Here is a 17,462-nt window from a genome sequence, read left to right as displayed (position 1 = left end):
CCTATTCCCGCCTTCCCCAAACTTTTTCCCTTCTTCTTCTCTGGTGTTCAGCTTCCCTAAACTTCTACTCTACTGCTCCTCTGATTTTTCTTAGCTTCCCTAAACTTTTACCCTTTTGCTTCCCTAAACTTGTACTATACTGCTTCTCTGATATTTTTAGCTTCCCCAAACTTTTACTCTTCTTCTTCTCTAATTTTGAGCTTCCCTATACTTCTACTCTCCTGCTTCTCTGATTTTTTTGCTTCCCCAAACTTTTGCTTATCTGCTTCCAAAATTGTTCAGCTTTCCCAAACTGTTGCCCTTCTCCTTCTCTGATTGTTAGATTTTCAAAATTGTACTCTTCTGCTTCTTTAATTTTCCAGCTTCCACCCTGGTTAGCTTAACACGAGGGTTGTTTCCGTTATTTTACACTTGAAAATATTACATGACTTTCATGGATTGGGTAATGATTACAATAGAACCTGTATAACCCAAACATTGTCAGTATTTATACTGTAACTTGATATAAAATACTGTATTGCCATTTCTCTAGGTTCCTTTGCTGTAGAAACGTAACGATAGGACCAAACTGTTCAACGACCCCACCAGAATCGACTACTCAACCTCCTGAAACAACAACTGCTCAACCAGGATCAACTACTCAACCTCCTGAAACAACAACTGCCCCACCGGGATCAACCACTCAACCTCCTGAGACAACAACTACTCAACCTCCTGAAACAACAACTGCTCCGCCGGATCAACTACTCAACCTCCTGAAACAACAACTGGTCCACCAGGATCAACTACTCAACCTCCTGAAACAACAACTGGTCCACCAGGATCAACTACTCAACCTCCTGAAACAACAACTGGTCCACCAGGATCAACTACTCAACCTCCTGAAACAACAACTGGTCCACCAGGATCAACTACTCAACCTCCTGAAACAACGACTGGTCAACCAGGATCAACTACTCAACCTCCTGAAACAACAACTGGTCCACCAGTATCAACTACTCAACCTCCTGAAACAACAACTGCCCCACCGGGATCAACTACTCAACCTCCTGAAACAACAACTGCTCCACCGGGATCAACTACTCAACCTCCTGAAACAACAACTGGTCCACCAGGATCAACTACTCAACCTCCTGAAACAACAACTGGTCCACCAGGATCAACTACTCAACCTCCTGAAACAACAACTGGTCCACCAGGATCAACTACTCAACCTCCTGAAACAACAACTGGTCCACCAGGATCAACTACTCAACCTCCTGAAACAACAACTGGTCCACCAGGATCAACTACTCAAACTCCTGAAACAACAACTGCCCCACCAAGATCAACTACCCAACCTCCTGAGACAACAACTACTCAACCTCCTGAAACAACAACTGCTCCGCCGGGATCAACTACTCAACCTCCTGAAACAACAACTGCCCAACCAGGATCAACTACTCAACCTCCTGAAAAAACAACTGGTCCACCAGGATCAACATCTCAACCTCCTGAAACAACAACTGGTCCACCAGAATCAACTACTCAACCTCCTGAAACAACGACTGGTCAACCAGGATCAACTACTCAACCTCCTGAAACAACAACTGGTCCACCAGTATCAACTACTCAACCTCCTGAAACAACAACTGCCCCACCGGGATCAACTACTCAACCTCCTGAAACAACAACTGCTCCACCGGGATCAACTACTCAACCTCCTGAAACAACAACTGGTCCACCAGGATCAACTACTCAACCTCCTGAAACAACAACTGGTCCACCAGGATCAACTACTCAACCTCCTGAAACAACAACTGGTCCACCAGGATCAACTACTCAACCTCCTGAAACAACAACTGGTCCACCAGGATCAACTACTCAACCTCCTGAAACAACAACTGGTCCACCAGGATCAACTACTCAAACTCCTGAAACAACAACTGCCCCACCAAGATCAACTACCCAACCTCCTGAGACAACAACTACTCAACCTCCTGAAGCAACAACTGCTCCGCCGGGATCAACTACTCAACCTCCTGAAACAACAACTGCCCCACCAGGATCAACTACTCAACCTCCTGAAAAAACAACTGGTCCACCAGGATCAACATCTCAACCTCCTGAAACAACAACTGGTCCACCAGAATCAACTACTCAACCTCCTGAAACAACAACTGGTCCACCAGGATCAACTACTCAACCTCCTGAAACAACAACTGGTCCACCAGAATCAACTATTCAACCCCTGAATCAACAACTGCCCCACCGGGATCAACCACTCAACCTCCTGAGACAACAACTACTCAACCTCCTGAAACGACAACTGCTCCGCCGGGATCAACTACTCAACCTCCTGAAACAACAACTGCCCCACCAGGATCAACTACTCTACCTCCTGAAACAACAACTGGTCCACCAGGATCAACTACTCAACCTCCTGAAACAACAACTGCCCCACCAGGACCAACTACTCAACCTCCTGAAACAACAACTGCCCCACCAGGATCAACTACTCAACCTCCTGAAACAACAACTGGTCCACCACAATCAACTTCTCAACCTCCTGAAACAACAACTGGTCCACCAGAATCAACTACTCAACCTCCTGAAACAACAACTGGTCCACCAGAATCCACTACTCAACCTCCTGAAACAACAACTGCCCCACCAGGATCAACTACTCAACCTCCTGAGACAACAACTGCCCCACCAGGATCAACTACTCTACCTCCTGAAACAACAACTGGTCCACCAGGATCAACTACTCAACCTCCTGAAACAACAACTGCCCCACCAGGACCAACTACTCAACCTCCTGAAACAACAACTGCTCCGCCGGAATCAACTACTCAACCTCCTGAAACAACAACTGCCCCACCAGGATCAACTACTCAACCTCCTGAAACAACAACTGGTCCACCAGAATCAACTTCTCAACCTCCTGAAACAACAACTGGTCCACCAGAATCAACTACTCAACCTCCTGAAACAACAACTGGTCCACCAGAATCAACTACTCAACCTCCTGAAACAACAACTGGTCCACCAGGATCAACTACTCAACCTCCTGAGACAACAACTACTCAAACTCCTGAAACAACATCTGCTCCGCCGGGATCAACTACTCAACCTCCTGAAACAACAACTGCCCCACCACGATCAACTACTCTACCTCCTGAAACAACAACTGGTCCACCAGGATCAAGTACTCAACCTCCTGAAACAACAACTGCCCCACCAGGATCAACTACTCAACCTCCTGAAACAACAACTGGTCCACCAGGATCAACTACTCAACCTCCTGAAACAACGACTGTTCCACCAGGATCAACTACTCAACCTCCTGAATCAACAACTACCCCACCAGGATCAACTACTCAACCTCCTGAAACAACAACTGGTCCACCAGGATCAACTACTCAACCTCCTGAAACAACAACTGCCCCACCAGGATCAACTACTCAACCTCCTGAAACAACAACTGGTCCACCAGGATCAACTACTCAACCTCCTGAGACAACAACTACTCAACCTCCTGAAACAACAACTGCTCTGCCGGGATCAACTACTCAACCTCCTGAAACAACAACTGCCCCACCAGGATCAACTACTCTACCTCCTGAAACAACAACTGGTCCACCAGGATCAACTACTCAACCTCCTGAAACAACAACTGCCCCACCAGGATCAACTACTCAACCTCCTGAAACAACAACTGGTCCACCAGGATCAACTACTCAACCTCCTGAGACAACAACTACTCAACCTCCTGAAACAACAACTGCTCTGCCGGGATCAACTACTCAACCTCCTGAAACAACAACTGCCCCACCAGGATCAACTACTCTACCTCCTGAAACAACAACTGGTCCACCAGGATCAACTACTCAACCTCCTGAAACAACAACTGCCCCACCAGGATCAACTACTCAACCTCCTGAAACAACAACTGGTCCACCGGGATCAACTACTCAACCTCCTGAAACAACGACTGTTCCACCGGGATCAACTACCACTGAGCCTGGAACGACGACTTGGGGTTGGTTATCTTTATCTGATTCTCTCATTAAAAAAAAAATACTCATCGATTCGGTCGCTGCCCGCAAGATGACCATAAAAGCTATTTTTGTCGATATATATGCATCTTCTGGACAGCCGATGACTATCAAATTTTGTTATTACAGTATTTTGTGTGTGTTTTGTGTTTCTTGAAAGAAAATCATGTTCTATTTGTATGTTTTCCATGTATGATAGGATGTAAATCATGTGATTGATTGACACGAGGCGTCTTGTTATAAATCTATTGCTTCAGTGACTTGCTCGTTCTGTAACGCACCATGTGAGAATCATATTAATGTCAAGAGCGAATGCAAGTTTATAAGTTGTAAGCAACTAACGCAGCGATTACACATCATGTACTAACGACAGGGTCATACACTAGTTCAAAAGTAAATATCTGGCACCCGATGCTTCAGGCCGTCGTTAATCGTAGCCATTGAACCCCCCCCCCCCCCCCCCACTAACACACATCCGCCCACTTTACCTTTTAATACTTAAGCACCATTTCGACCCGGTTAGTACCAAATGTATTCTGTAGTTGCTGCAGGAAAGAATATCCACTCTGTATCACAAGAGAAGAAATAAAAAATGAAAGGCCTTATGAACTAGACTGGAGAAAACATCAATTGTCAATGGGAAAATCACTCACATGTAGGGCAAGATTTATACTCGCATGTAAAATAAACAAATTATTTAAGAAAAAACAAGATTTTAAAAAAAAATTACGTGATGATAAAAGTACAAAATAACGTTAAATATTCAAGCCAATATAGTTAAATGATAACAAATGCATACTTGGCGATAAGAGATGTTGATCTCTTATTTAAAGAACGCTTAAATTATTATTTATAAAACCTTTTAAAGGTACTATGTCCATTTTGCAGCCAACCTCAAATGCTGTAGAACTTTGCAGGAATTATGAATATGTCATGAATGTCCTATCCGTGAAATTTAAACGTTAGCAGTGTCCTCATATTCAAATTATGCAAGGAAACCCGTTTACTTGCTAGACTTCACTGTCAGACACTATTGAGTGACTGACTGGCTTTTTTCTTCTTTGGTAATAACATACATGAAAAGAGTTGTAAAGGGTACATGAGCATTTGTCTACATCAATAACCCACTTCTTGTGATGGCCAAGATTAAACTGATTAAATCTTTGCACAGCATAAAACGTATGACCATTCGGTACAATTGTCTGAAAATCAAGACTATTACTTTCGGGCTCTATAGCCCTAAAGTCGATTTGACAACTAATAGTCTTTATTTTCCCACTTGAAGAAATTTTCAAGCCCCACCTTTTTTAGGGAAGTTCTAAATTAGTATTATCTTTCAAATTCAGTTGGAATTTAACTTTTTCATTTTTTGGCCTGCAAATGGTACATAGTACCTTTAAGGTTGCCTTGAAATGCATACAGACTAAGGTACTTCATGCCTATTAGGCACACCGGTAGACACGAGTGATATTTGCAATAAAGTCATACTCGAAATGTACATGTATAATATTGGTCAGTAAAGTCGTCTAGTAAATAAAGATCAAAATGTGAAATTGATTCTTGACTCCTATAGGATGCAGAGAGGAAGTTGTATGTGAATGGACACCGTGGTGTGATGATGAACCAGGCGGGGTAAAGTGACCAACACGGATGAGGGCGAATTCGAGTACATAGAAGACTGCCGCGATCAATTTGACTTCTGTGAAGAGCCAACAGACATTGAGTGCGAAATGACCGATAGACCCCATCTTAGTACCGATATGACCGGCCAGAATGTTATATGTGACCTCCTAGTTGGCCTGGAATGTTTACTTACCCAAACTCAAACCTTCTGCTTAGATTACCGTATCAGGTAAAAGAAAAGTAGAGAACAAAATATTTGATGACTCTGAGAAAGAGGTGTGCAATCGCTGTAGAAGATCTTTTGTACATCTTACAGTCGGTTTATGATTGAATGCAGAATCCACCGTTGAAATCAACGAAGAATATTCTTGTAAATTCATATTACATGTCCTTGTACAGTACCAGTGGATCATAATACGTTCGCCTCTTGCATGTTTTATTCTTTGGTTAATAGAACTAGAATCCACCAAGCAAATGAATTTATAAGATATTGTGATTTTTTTTTTTTTTTGGGGGGGGGGGGGGGTGGGTGGGGAAGTAGTAGTAATGCTTCTAGTAGCTAGCGTCCCTTTATAAATTTGTTACACAATTTATCCAGAACTTTTACTCTTCTGTTTCTCTGATTTAAAGCTTTCCCAAACAGTAACTCCCTTCTTCTTTGTTTTTCAGCACCTCCAAACTTTCACTCATCTGCTTCACCTATTCCCGCCTACCCCAAACTTTTACCCTTCTTCTTGTCTGGTGTACAGCTTCCCTAAACTTCTACTCTACTGCTTCTCTGATTTTTCTTAGCTTCCCCAAACTTTTACCCTTTTGCTTCCCTAAACTTGTACTATAACGCTTCTCTGATATTTTTAGCTTCCCCAAACTTTTACTCTTCTTCCTTAATTTTGAGCTTCCCTATACTTCTACTCTTCTGCTTCTCTGATTTTTTTTGCTTCCCCAAACTTTTGCTTATCTGCTTCCATAATTTTTCAGCTTTCCCAAACTGTTACCCTTCTCCTTCTCTGATTGTTAGATTTTCAAAATTGTACTCTTCTGCTTCTTTCATTTTCCAGCTTCCACTCTGGTTAGCTTAACACGAGGGTTGTTTCCGTTATTTTACACTTGAAAATATTACATAACTTTCATAGATTGGGTAATGATTACAATAGAACCTGTATAACCCAAACATTGTCAGTATTTATACTGTAACTTGATATAAAATACTGTATTGCCATTTCTCCAGGTTCCTTTGCTGTAGAAACGTAACGATAGGACCAAACTGTTCAACGACCCCAACAGGATCAACTACTCAACCTCCTGAAACAACAACTGCTCAACCAGGATCAACTACTCAACCTCCTGAATCAACAACTGCCCCACCGGGATCAACCACTCAACCTCCTGAGACAACAACTACTCAACCTCCTGAAACAACAACTGGTCCACCAGGATCAACTACTCAACCTCCTGAAACAACAACTGGTCCACCAGGATCAACTTCTCAACCTCCTGAAACAACAAGTGCCCCACCAGGATCAACTACTCAACCTCCTGAAACAACAACTGGTCCACCAGGATCAACTACTCAACCTTCTGAAACAACAACTGGTCCACCAGGATCAACTACCCAACCTCCTGAAACAACAACTGGTCCACCAGGATCAACTACCCAACCACCTGAAACAACAACTTCCCCACCAGGATCCACAACTCAACCTCCTGAAACAACAACTGGTCCACCAGGATCAACTACTCAACCTCCTGAAACAACAACTGGTCCACCAGGATCAACTTCTCAACCTCCTGAAACAACAACTGGTCCACCAGGATCAACTACTCAACCTCCTGAAACAACAACTGGTCCACCAGGATCAACTACTCAACCTTCTGAAACAACAACTGGTCCACCAGGATCAACTACCCAACCTCCTGAAACAACAACTGGTCCACCAGGATCAACTACTCAACCTCCTGAAACAACAACTGGTCCGCCAGGATCAACTACTCAACCTCCTGAAACAACAACTGGTCCACCAGGATCAACTACTCAACCTCCTGAAACAACAACTGCCCCACCGGGATCAACTACTCAACCTCCAACAACAACTGGTCCACCGGGATCAACTACTGAACCTCCTGAAACATCAACTGCGCCACCAGGAACAACTACACAACCTCTTGAAACAACCATTATTCAAGATTCAACCACATCCCATCCACCAACAACCGGTAATCGTAGGCATTTAAGTATTTCCAAATTACTTTTTTCCTATCCGTTTTTGACTTTCAAGGATCACATTCTCATGCTAATGTTTATAACTTTGCTGTTTGACACGAAGTGTTTTGAAGTGTTCTTTTCCAAAACAAAGACAAAAGAAACATTGCCGTTTTTCTGGGCTGTCGCCACGGCAAACCTTAACTTTGCCTTATATATTGCCTTTGCCTTATCTGTTACCGTTTTGGCACGAAAGATAGTTTGAGAAATAGATCGGTGTTAACTAGCATATTCTCCCCTGTGCATCGTTTCACTGAACCGTCATAAGTACAACTTCACAGACAACACGTGTGTGAAAATTGACACACGTTTCAATGGAACGTCGGCGAACTGGTTCTTAAGACGGTTTCCTTCGTGAAACAATACTCATAAATTCAATGCACACTACTAGATAAATGCGGTATGTGAGGAGTAGGTGCAGGTAAATATATCAGACATTCCTTAGTTCTTTCCCTTTTTACGACTGGCATTGTGTTTGATTTTACCCTATAACAGATAATGTTACAACCACCGCCGCAACCTCCACCTCCATGTCTACCACGCCACCACCTTCTGACTGCAGCCCTCGACTGATGAAAACTCCCGCAGAGATATCGTATAGGAGCTGCGTTCCAGTGGAGCCATTTTATATGATGGAGTGTGCAGGAACGTGTGATTCCAGTCTCTCGGTGAAGGTAAATCTGTAACATTTAATATAGGCCCCCAGTACAAAGGGTAACTTGGTTTTTAGAGTTTTTGAAATAATATTTTACAGAAATCGAGGTTTTTTATTTATGCTTCCTCGCCTTGCTTGCTTGTAAAATCTAAATACGGGGTGATTCTTGGCACGGGATGCCCGATAGTCCCCATTTTCGGGCAGTATGCATTTTGATGACAAGGCCGGTACTAGGGACTTTAACTACCTCCGGACAACTACCCCTGGACAGCTACCCCCGGACAACATACCCCCTAGGATAGTTGTAAGGGGTAGTTGTCCTAGAGGATGGTTGTCGTAGGGGGTAGTTGTCTGGGGGTAGTTGACTGGGGGTGGTTGTCCGGGGGTAGATCTCCAGCGGGTAGGTGGCCTAGAACCTCTGAACGATCCTTATTGGAGTAATTCGAATTAATTTTGTAATTTTGTTTTCAATGATCGGTTTCCTTGCAAGCAAGGGGGGGGGGTGTATTTGTACATGCCATCCCCCTCGCTCAAAAGCATATACACCCCTATCCCCATTATTTAAAGTAGAAGAAAAGGAAGTTATTTGAAAGGGAAAGAAAGATGAGTCATAGAACTTAATAACAATACGCGGTTAAAGAGTCAGACAAGTAACATAAAGAAATTAAAAATGAGAGGATGATATAGTTCACTCTCTTACAACCGCTTTAGGTGCCCGATGATAATAACAATAACATAATCACATCATTTTCATTATCATTATCAAATAAAAAATATGTCTTTATACCACCTTGAATAATCATTCAATTTCTATCACATTCAGATCGTTGATGGAGTGGTATCGATAGACTATGAATACTGTTCCTGCTGTCGACCTTCGAACTTTCTAGAAAAGACGACCGAGCTGATATGTCCTGATGGAACTAACCTTTTAATTTCGGTTCCCGTCATTACCGACTGCTCCTGCCACCAGACCCAGTGTGCTTCCTCAACCAATGCAGCATATGGCTCGGTCAATACGATGACTACTCAATCACTTACTTCACCTAGGCTTGCTATGCGATCCACCCCGTTCGAATAGGTAGTACTAAAACACATAAGTCCAAGTTTCAATAGAGTCCCCAACTGCAGAAGAACCATTGAGGAATTTTATTTTGTAATCACTTAACTTTACATCGGTTCCTTTTTCATGTCACTAGTCTGATTTAACCTTTTGTCTACTGAATTCTTATATTTCCATAGGTTCAATACAGGAACCCTCTGGGAGGCGTTTCACAAAACTTGTCATCAGTGACAAACGACAAGTTGTTTTATAATCTACTGAAATCCTTGCTTATGATTGGTTATCAGCAGATTTGTCACTGATTGTTGTTATTTTTCATTGAAAAAAGGCTTTGTGAAACGCTCACCTGGTTGTAGTAGGCAATGATCAGGAGTAAGTTTTTTTTATTTAAGAGAAGATAACAGAAAGTCAAGTAATAGATGAAATACATAAGCAAGTTATGGAATTGGGGTGTGACCAAGTCCTGATTTCGTTGGTCTACAATAACGTACAAACAGTCTTCCTTGTGATTTATTATTGACGTGTCACGGTATAGTGGTTCACTCACTTGACTCTCAACTCAAGGGTTAAGGGTTCAAATCCCAGCCCGACATTAATGTTATTTGGCAAAACGTTAATCCACATTTGTCACTCTTCAACCAGGTGTAAATGGATACCTGGCAATTGTTGGAGTAATAATGATTGCAGGATTGGATTGATGTGGTTATCCGCAGTAAATAAGACTCAATTATTATATTTGTCATTATTTTATTTTATGTGCAACCACGCGTGTCGCACGGTGGAATGGTTTGCCTATCAATTGTAATATTTAAAAACATGAATATACAACAACAACAAATCAAATGTATTCAGAATGTCGTGTGATTTGTTCATGTACCGTTACCTATCAAATTACATAAAATGTCATGAGCATCTTTCCAGTAATAAATTTTGTGGGTTTAACTAAATTATCCGCCTATGAACTGATTGTATATGCGAACTGGCGTGTTATGTGTAGGTAAAAAAATGTTAACATGTCCATAATTCCACTCTTGAACTCTTTAATTTGTTTCCAGGTTTTTCTTAATGTTGAGCAGTTAACATATTTTTTCATCTGACGTTGAATGTATAAATGCTAAACACATATCTGTTGCCCAAATTTGAGATGAGTCCGTGAGGAACCAAGATTAATACTCTTTGAAACGATTTTTAAATAACAATTGATGTCGAATATATTTTCGTGGACTTGTTTATCTACCAGGATCTACTGCTCCATTTATCTGTTAAATGTAGAAAAAAGGAAGATCTGGGAAGATTAGTATTTTCTGTGGAATAAGACTGAATTTGTTTTGCTCTTTTTTTTTTGTTTCTGTTGAAAAGTAGATTTAAAAAAAAAATTGTAATAATTGGTTAGGAATTGTAGAAACTTTTAGAATTTGAATGAAGAAAAAAAGGATTATAAAGTATGAAATGACATTATGGCATTGATTACCTGACGTAAGTTATAAATAACACCTACCTTTCATTAAAAAAATCAATACAACACGAAGTTGAAACAAAGAGTATAAAGTAAAAACGCAAGAGCGCACACGTTGGCCAACTACTGCCATACAAACATTTCAAATACCCGAGTCATACCGCCAGACCGACTCCACACTGACTCGAAACCGACAGATTTAGGTCATTGGGGGTAACGTAATTTTCTGTTCGGTTTGTTGTCGGTCTGGTGTTGGTCTCGTTGGTGAGACTTGGGTATATAAAGTCCATTCTAATTACACTGTGATACTGGGTGTTTGGAATTCTATTGATGAATGTATAGTTAAGATATTTAAAGAAGATTAACATTCAATTCTGTATATTTTGGTGCGAGGGATTGTTTGAACTTGTCTCATCTGACATCACTGAGATATATGATGGCATTTCTTTTTATTAATTTGAAGAAACAGAACATGGAACCATTGTTCTTTCTCTCCACGTCAAGGAGGCTTTCGAAAAATCTCCAAGAAAAAGTGTTTATTTGCTCCTTTGACCACTGGCGATGTGGATGGGCGGGCACAACCGGCTCATTCCCCTATATGAAGTGGCATACACAAATCTAAGAATAAGCCAAAGAATAAGCCCCCCCCCCCACGCCCCCCCCCCATTACCTTTTAAGTTATTGCTGATTTTTCTTTCTAATTCGTTGTGCAATGTTGAGCTTGTCCGCATTTGTAGGAATATTTTGCCTGTATTACACAATCCTTGATCATCCTCTGTCTCTGACCGGTTATATAAATAGAAGACTAAACATTATTTGGAACTTATGAAATTACGAGTGAATTCCCTGACCTGGCAGCCTCCTTTGTTGAAAACAAATGCTATTCTGAGGTGCATTTAAACACTTTTGTTTATTAAGACGTCAATTTTTTTTAATGGCTAGATTGGTTGTATATTGTTCCTCAATAATATATCATGCGCCATCGTTCCAAAAAATACAATGTTTCTGAAAACAAATATATGAAAATAAATTTTGTCTAAAATTCGAGAAAAAAAATTGCCAATTTTGAAGAAAAATATGGTTTTGAACTTCTAATTTGTCTGCCAATATAAGAATTTTAAAGCTAATTTTCTTATCAAAACTTCCTGACATTTAAGTAAGAATTTTGTCCCCTTTTTCATGCATCTTGTGTTTTTTTTTTTTTTTTTTTTTTTTTTTTTTTTTTTGGGGGGGGGGGGCTCTTTTTAAGAGTTACTAAGCCAAACCACGACATTGGAAACGCTTATCCTGAAAGGGTTATTAAAATATCCTTTGACACCCATTATGAACCATTGGTTTTCCCCAGTTATCGAATGTATATTGAGCAGATATACTGAAATGTGTCATTCTCAAACAGCAAAACACAATTTTTCAAAATGAAAGAAATGGGCTATTTTAAATGGGGGAAACAACAAAATGCTTTTTTGATGTGCATAAACCGATGCTCTTTAAGGTATTAAATTATTAATGTTTGTTTCGAGACCCAGTAAGATATATTACATGTACACTGAACATATCGCATGAAATTTTTCTTATTTTAACACATGGAAACACAAACATTCAGTTGTACGTATTGGGGTCATTCTATTGGTAAGACAATAGAAACTTATATTTTGAAACCAGTATTTTATGAATTATGCATGATTGTTTATAAATTGACAAACTAATTACGAGTGCCCTATTAACTATCTATTTGTAATTAAAAACTCTTTTAGAACTACTTCAGCTGCATAACAAACAATTGTGTTCGAGTGTCTTTCTTGTTTCAATGAAGAACGTGATGTATGATGTCCGTGTTTTTGCGAGAGGATTGTGTATCAAAGAAGAAAAGAGGGAAATAAAATGTCGAGATTTTCAGGCAGGAAGCAGATAATATTCATAGCAACTGAAATTAGTCATTGTTTTTACACAAACGGACAAAGCGATAGAAAGTTGTGATTTATTTACTCTTTACTTGCTTGAGTTGACTAATGGATCGCACCATGGACCGTCACAGTAGACTTTTGTCACAAGTGCAATGTTTATTTACAATTTTTCCAAAGTATTGTGGCAGTAGAAGGTTTCATTCAACCCGTAGCCGATAAAAAGACGTTTTGAGACAGCTATCCATTCTGGAAAAAAAGATATTATAGACATTTTGATAACGAAATGTACACATTAATGATATAAAATATAAACTAATATGTATTACTTTCACACAAGTTAGAGACCCTATTAACCATACATTATTTGTATAAAATAATATTTTTTAAATAGCCTTGTTCACAAAATGATAAAAACCGATTGTCCATGTTATTCCGTAACAAAGAATGTAAAATTCAATATTTCATAAATTTGATGATTGCTTGACATAAAACCTAAATATTGTGAAAGTAACTCATATTTATTATACGGTTTTATCAAAATGTCGAGGATATCTTGAAAATTCTGTAACACTTGGTATCAACCTAAAGTCAATATCACGCATGATGTACCGTAGTTACTGCACTCGATGATATTCCAACACGAAAAGAGCTAAACCTGGCAATTGTCTCCTTGTGTGATGGCAAGGCCCCCGGAGTGGATGGGATACCAAGCGAGATATGGAAGCACGGAGGAGCCACACTAACCAACAGTTTACTAATGCTGATACAACAAGCATGGGCAGAAGGCTCCGTACCTCAGGAATGGAAGGATGCTAATATTGTCACCATCTTCAAAAAAGGAGATAGAACTCAATGTGGAAACTACAGAGGAATATCGCTATTGTCAATAGCAGGGAAAGTTTTTGCCAGGATCCTCCTTAACAGATTGAATGCCCACATAACACCAGATATATTGCCAGAGACGCAATGCGGATTCAGAAACAACCGGAGCACTGTAGACATGATCTTCTGCCTCAGACAATTACAGGAGAAGTGTATCGAGCACAACCGATCCCTCTATGTGGTTTTTGTCGATTTCACTAAAGCCTTTGACATTGTTGGTAGGACAGGTCTTTGGCAACTACTCCGGAAGTGTGGAAGTCCCGAGAAGTTCACCCGAATGATAGAGTCCCTACATACGGGTATGATGGCTAAAGTCAAGGAAGCAGTTGTTGTTTCAGGAGGTTGAGTAGTTGCGCCAAAGTGATATGCCTACCGGCTGTATGATGTTGGGATTAGCGCAGTGAGAGAATGAATTGAATGTATCAAATGAAATGCATTGCATAATTATGCTTTTTGTAGAAGCAAAGTCACACACACAAAGACACACGCGCTCTGTGCGCATACATGTTCGTTGATATTTGATGTTCAATATTTGATATGTGTGGCATGATCAATTTTGTTAGGGATGTTAATTGGATCGGCAAAAACCGAATTAATTACCAAATCCCAATTGTTTTATTCAAACATCACATAAGCAACATTGGCGCAAGTCGATATTTGCACTCTTGCAAACAATGCCTACTGTTCATTCAAGCGTGAACACATTCCACACAAAATGATACCAAATGATTCAGGATACAAACACTCTTTCATTAGATGTATAATAATTTACTGTTCATAGATGATTTTTAAAATAATTAGCAATATTCTAGGTGTAAACTTTTTTTTGACTCACACTGTATAGGGATTCTCATATTGGCAATGTGATAGGTCTAAGCCTGGTCAATGACGTTTGCTGGTTTGATAGTTAGTTTTTAACTGACTCTGCTTCTATAATGATAGTACACAATTTTCAATAATTTATTGCATTTTACCCCGGTTCCCAACATAAAAAAATCTTCTGTGTGCCCATGCCTTCAGCCATAATGCATGAAAGTCCAGAGAATTTTTTTTATGTTGGGGACCAGGTAAAATGCAATAAATTATTGAAAATTTATTGCATTTTCTGTGTATTTTTTAATTTATGGAAACTGCCCCTAGCCCCCGCTGCGTACAGTCATGGTTCAGTAACAAAGCAATGGCCTCGTAACTGTGAGGCCCCAGGATCAAAACCGTGTCGATGTGCTATATTAGTGCCCTTTTGTGGGGTATTAATCCTCATTACTGTCATTTATGACTTAAGGGCATAGGTCCCCTAGTTGATAAGCATAGTAGCATACACATGCTTTAGCAGTCACGCAAAACACACATTGGCAAATTATTATTCAATAAAATCTGAGAATGTATACTATTATCTAAATCTATCTTTATCTATTTATCTATTTATCTAAAACCCCTGAGCCATCGCGCCTCTCGCATTTGTATGAAGAAAAAAGAAATGACTAAATGACGTCATACACAGAGAACCATCCTTTTTGCTTTGTACAGAAAATATGACGATGAAGGATAAAAAGATGTCACACAAATTCTATCATATGAAAAGTGTGTTCTATGAATGCGAGAAATAAATATGTTCAAAGATCGCACTTCGCAGTTTTAGGTCGATACATACAATGCTTTTTTTTAAACAAAAACAAAAGAAATTATTCTTATTATTCGATGATCGTAGCCTCTATCATCACAGCTTTGGGTATCATTTATATAAAAGGGGTTAAAGTTTTAATTGTTCAGATTTATCACAATAAATCTATCCCTTTTATCCCATTTTTTTCTCTATAGATTCATAACCCCGCCATCTAGAAGTTCAGTCAAACCCTACACGGGGTCTAATAACGTCACGTTTAACGAAAGAAAAACTTAAAATTGTGACTATCAAACTCCCTTTGTTTAATACATCCGCTTTTAGACCAAAGCCTAAATCTAGCATAGCAATTGAGCATAACAAGATAATATAATTACTACACTTCGTATATTTATCTACGTTATTTATGATTAGTACTTAATTCATTCAGACATAGACGCAAAGTATAAAAGATTAATAATTAATACTACTTAATTTTAGATCAAGATTTATAGAGCTATTTCAAGGTTATTGTGAGTTATTGTAATGAAGCTACATTAAAAGCATATTTTCGAATCACCAAAAGTTACACTTATTAAGTTCCCCCCACATTTATAAAGGAGGCTTATTCAAATAAAAACATAGAATATCATAGTTGTGATTCATTTTTCCATTAAACTATTGAATCATAATACCCCAATCTCACCAGGGTCCCGTCTTACAAAGAATTGCGATTGATCCAAATCAATCTCAAGTCCTCCAATCAATCGCAAGTTTGCAATCTCATATCTTTTATGTACATAGTAATACAGGGCCCATATTATACAACAAACATAAATGCGCTTCATGACCACTAGAGGTCAGTGTTCATGACGTCAAATTAGAGTACCTATCTTTATGTAGGTACTCTTACTAATCTCTACGGAAAAATCGTAGAGATCAGTGAGGTACTCTACGTCAAATGCGCGTTGCGTTAGCGCGTTCCGTGACGTAACAATGTGTTGAGGTTGAAACAGTCGACGCGGAACACATCCTGTGACGTAACAAAAGTTGTTGTAAAAATGCGCGATGCGTTACGTTCGCGCGTTCCGTGACGTAATAATGTGTTGAGGTTGAAACAGTCGACGCGGAACACATCTTGTGACGTAACAATAGTTGTTGTAAATGCGCCTTTTCTGCATAACTACGAGATCGGCAACTTTCCAACAAAGCAAATTAGTCGAGTATTCTTGCATTGAATGAAGGAAGCAGAATTTACACTAGCTATCAAAAGATTTCGAAAATGGGTCTTTGTTTATTTATCAAACCTTTTCGAAGGCTCAAAGGAAAGTTACAAATCAAAGGAGGTACGTTGGATATTTTTTCATTTACATTATTGTCGATATAATTGATGTTGCTAATGTATTTTTTAATAATTATTATTTGAAGTAGTATCATTCGTAGGACTAGTAGTGGTAGTTGAATAAACAGACTAGTAGTTTCATGAGCGCGAGCAGCAGCATTGTGTTGTTATCATTATCGTCATCATCTTTGTCATACTGTTCTTTAACATCACCATTATTCTGCTCAATTACAGCATAAAACTTGATGTATTATTTTGAGCCACTATAAATGATCATTAATGACATCTAATAAAGCTTTACGAATACCTATAATGGTTAGAATTATATATTTGTATTAATTAATATAAATTCAATGTTCCTTTGATATTTCCATGATGTTATTCCTTGTATCATTGCTCCGATTTCAGACTTGAAGAAACACTCCTTCGCTTCCCTTGTGAGAAGTTCTTTTACTGTTTCTGGAGCTAGCATTGACAGGTAATGTATTTAATTGGTTTAACTCCGGGGAGTTAAAGTGCATGCAAATCCCGTCGTTAATTCTCTCTCCTCTCTCTCTCTCTCTCTCTCTGGCTCACCCCTGTCTCTCCATTCTCTCTCTGTCTCTCTCTCTCTCTCTCTCTCTCTCTCTCTTTCACT

General features: G+C 39.5%; 2 protein-coding genes and 1 long non-coding RNA gene across 3 annotated transcripts; 2 read left to right on the top strand and 1 right to left on the bottom strand.

Moving 5' to 3' along the window:
• Positions 1 to 718: 718 nt before the first annotated feature.
• LOC115919793 (mucin-5AC-like) lies at positions 719 to 3,374 on the top strand (the record flags this gene model as incomplete). The annotated part of the gene is made up of 2 exons (XM_030974008.1): positions 719 to 3,300; positions 3,353 to 3,374. Coding segments are annotated over 2 exons (2,604 nt in total), but the record flags the coding sequence as incomplete, so codon positions are not given.
• A 65-nt stretch (positions 3,375 to 3,439) lies between these two features.
• LOC115919942 lies at positions 3,440 to 4,005 on the bottom strand. Its single transcript, XR_004062072.1, has 3 exons — positions 3,962 to 4,005; positions 3,644 to 3,727; positions 3,440 to 3,493 (listed from the first exon to the last, which is right to left on the bottom strand). It is a non-coding gene; the product is annotated as an uncharacterized LOC115919942 (long non-coding RNA).
• A 1,676-nt stretch (positions 4,006 to 5,681) lies between these two features.
• LOC100889361 (mucin-2) lies at positions 5,682 to 9,890 on the top strand. The gene is made up of 4 exons (XM_030974676.1): positions 5,682 to 5,892; positions 6,892 to 7,877; positions 8,419 to 8,597; positions 9,402 to 9,890. The coding sequence occupies exons 1-4, from the start codon at positions 5,771 to 5,773 to the stop codon at positions 9,657 to 9,659; spliced, it is 1,545 nt and encodes a 514-aa protein (XP_030830536.1). The 5' UTR covers positions 5,682 to 5,770; the 3' UTR covers positions 9,660 to 9,890.
• The last annotated feature ends 7,572 nt before the right edge of the window (positions 9,891 to 17,462 follow it).

Source organism: Strongylocentrotus purpuratus, unplaced genomic scaffold (assembly GCF_000002235.5).
Source record: "Strongylocentrotus purpuratus isolate Spur 01 unplaced genomic scaffold, Spur_5.0 spur5_scaffold_7, whole genome shotgun sequence".
Classification (NCBI taxonomy): domain Eukaryota; kingdom Metazoa; phylum Echinodermata; class Echinoidea; order Camarodonta; family Strongylocentrotidae; genus Strongylocentrotus; species Strongylocentrotus purpuratus.
This window is presented reverse-complemented; position numbering and strand designations above follow the sequence as displayed.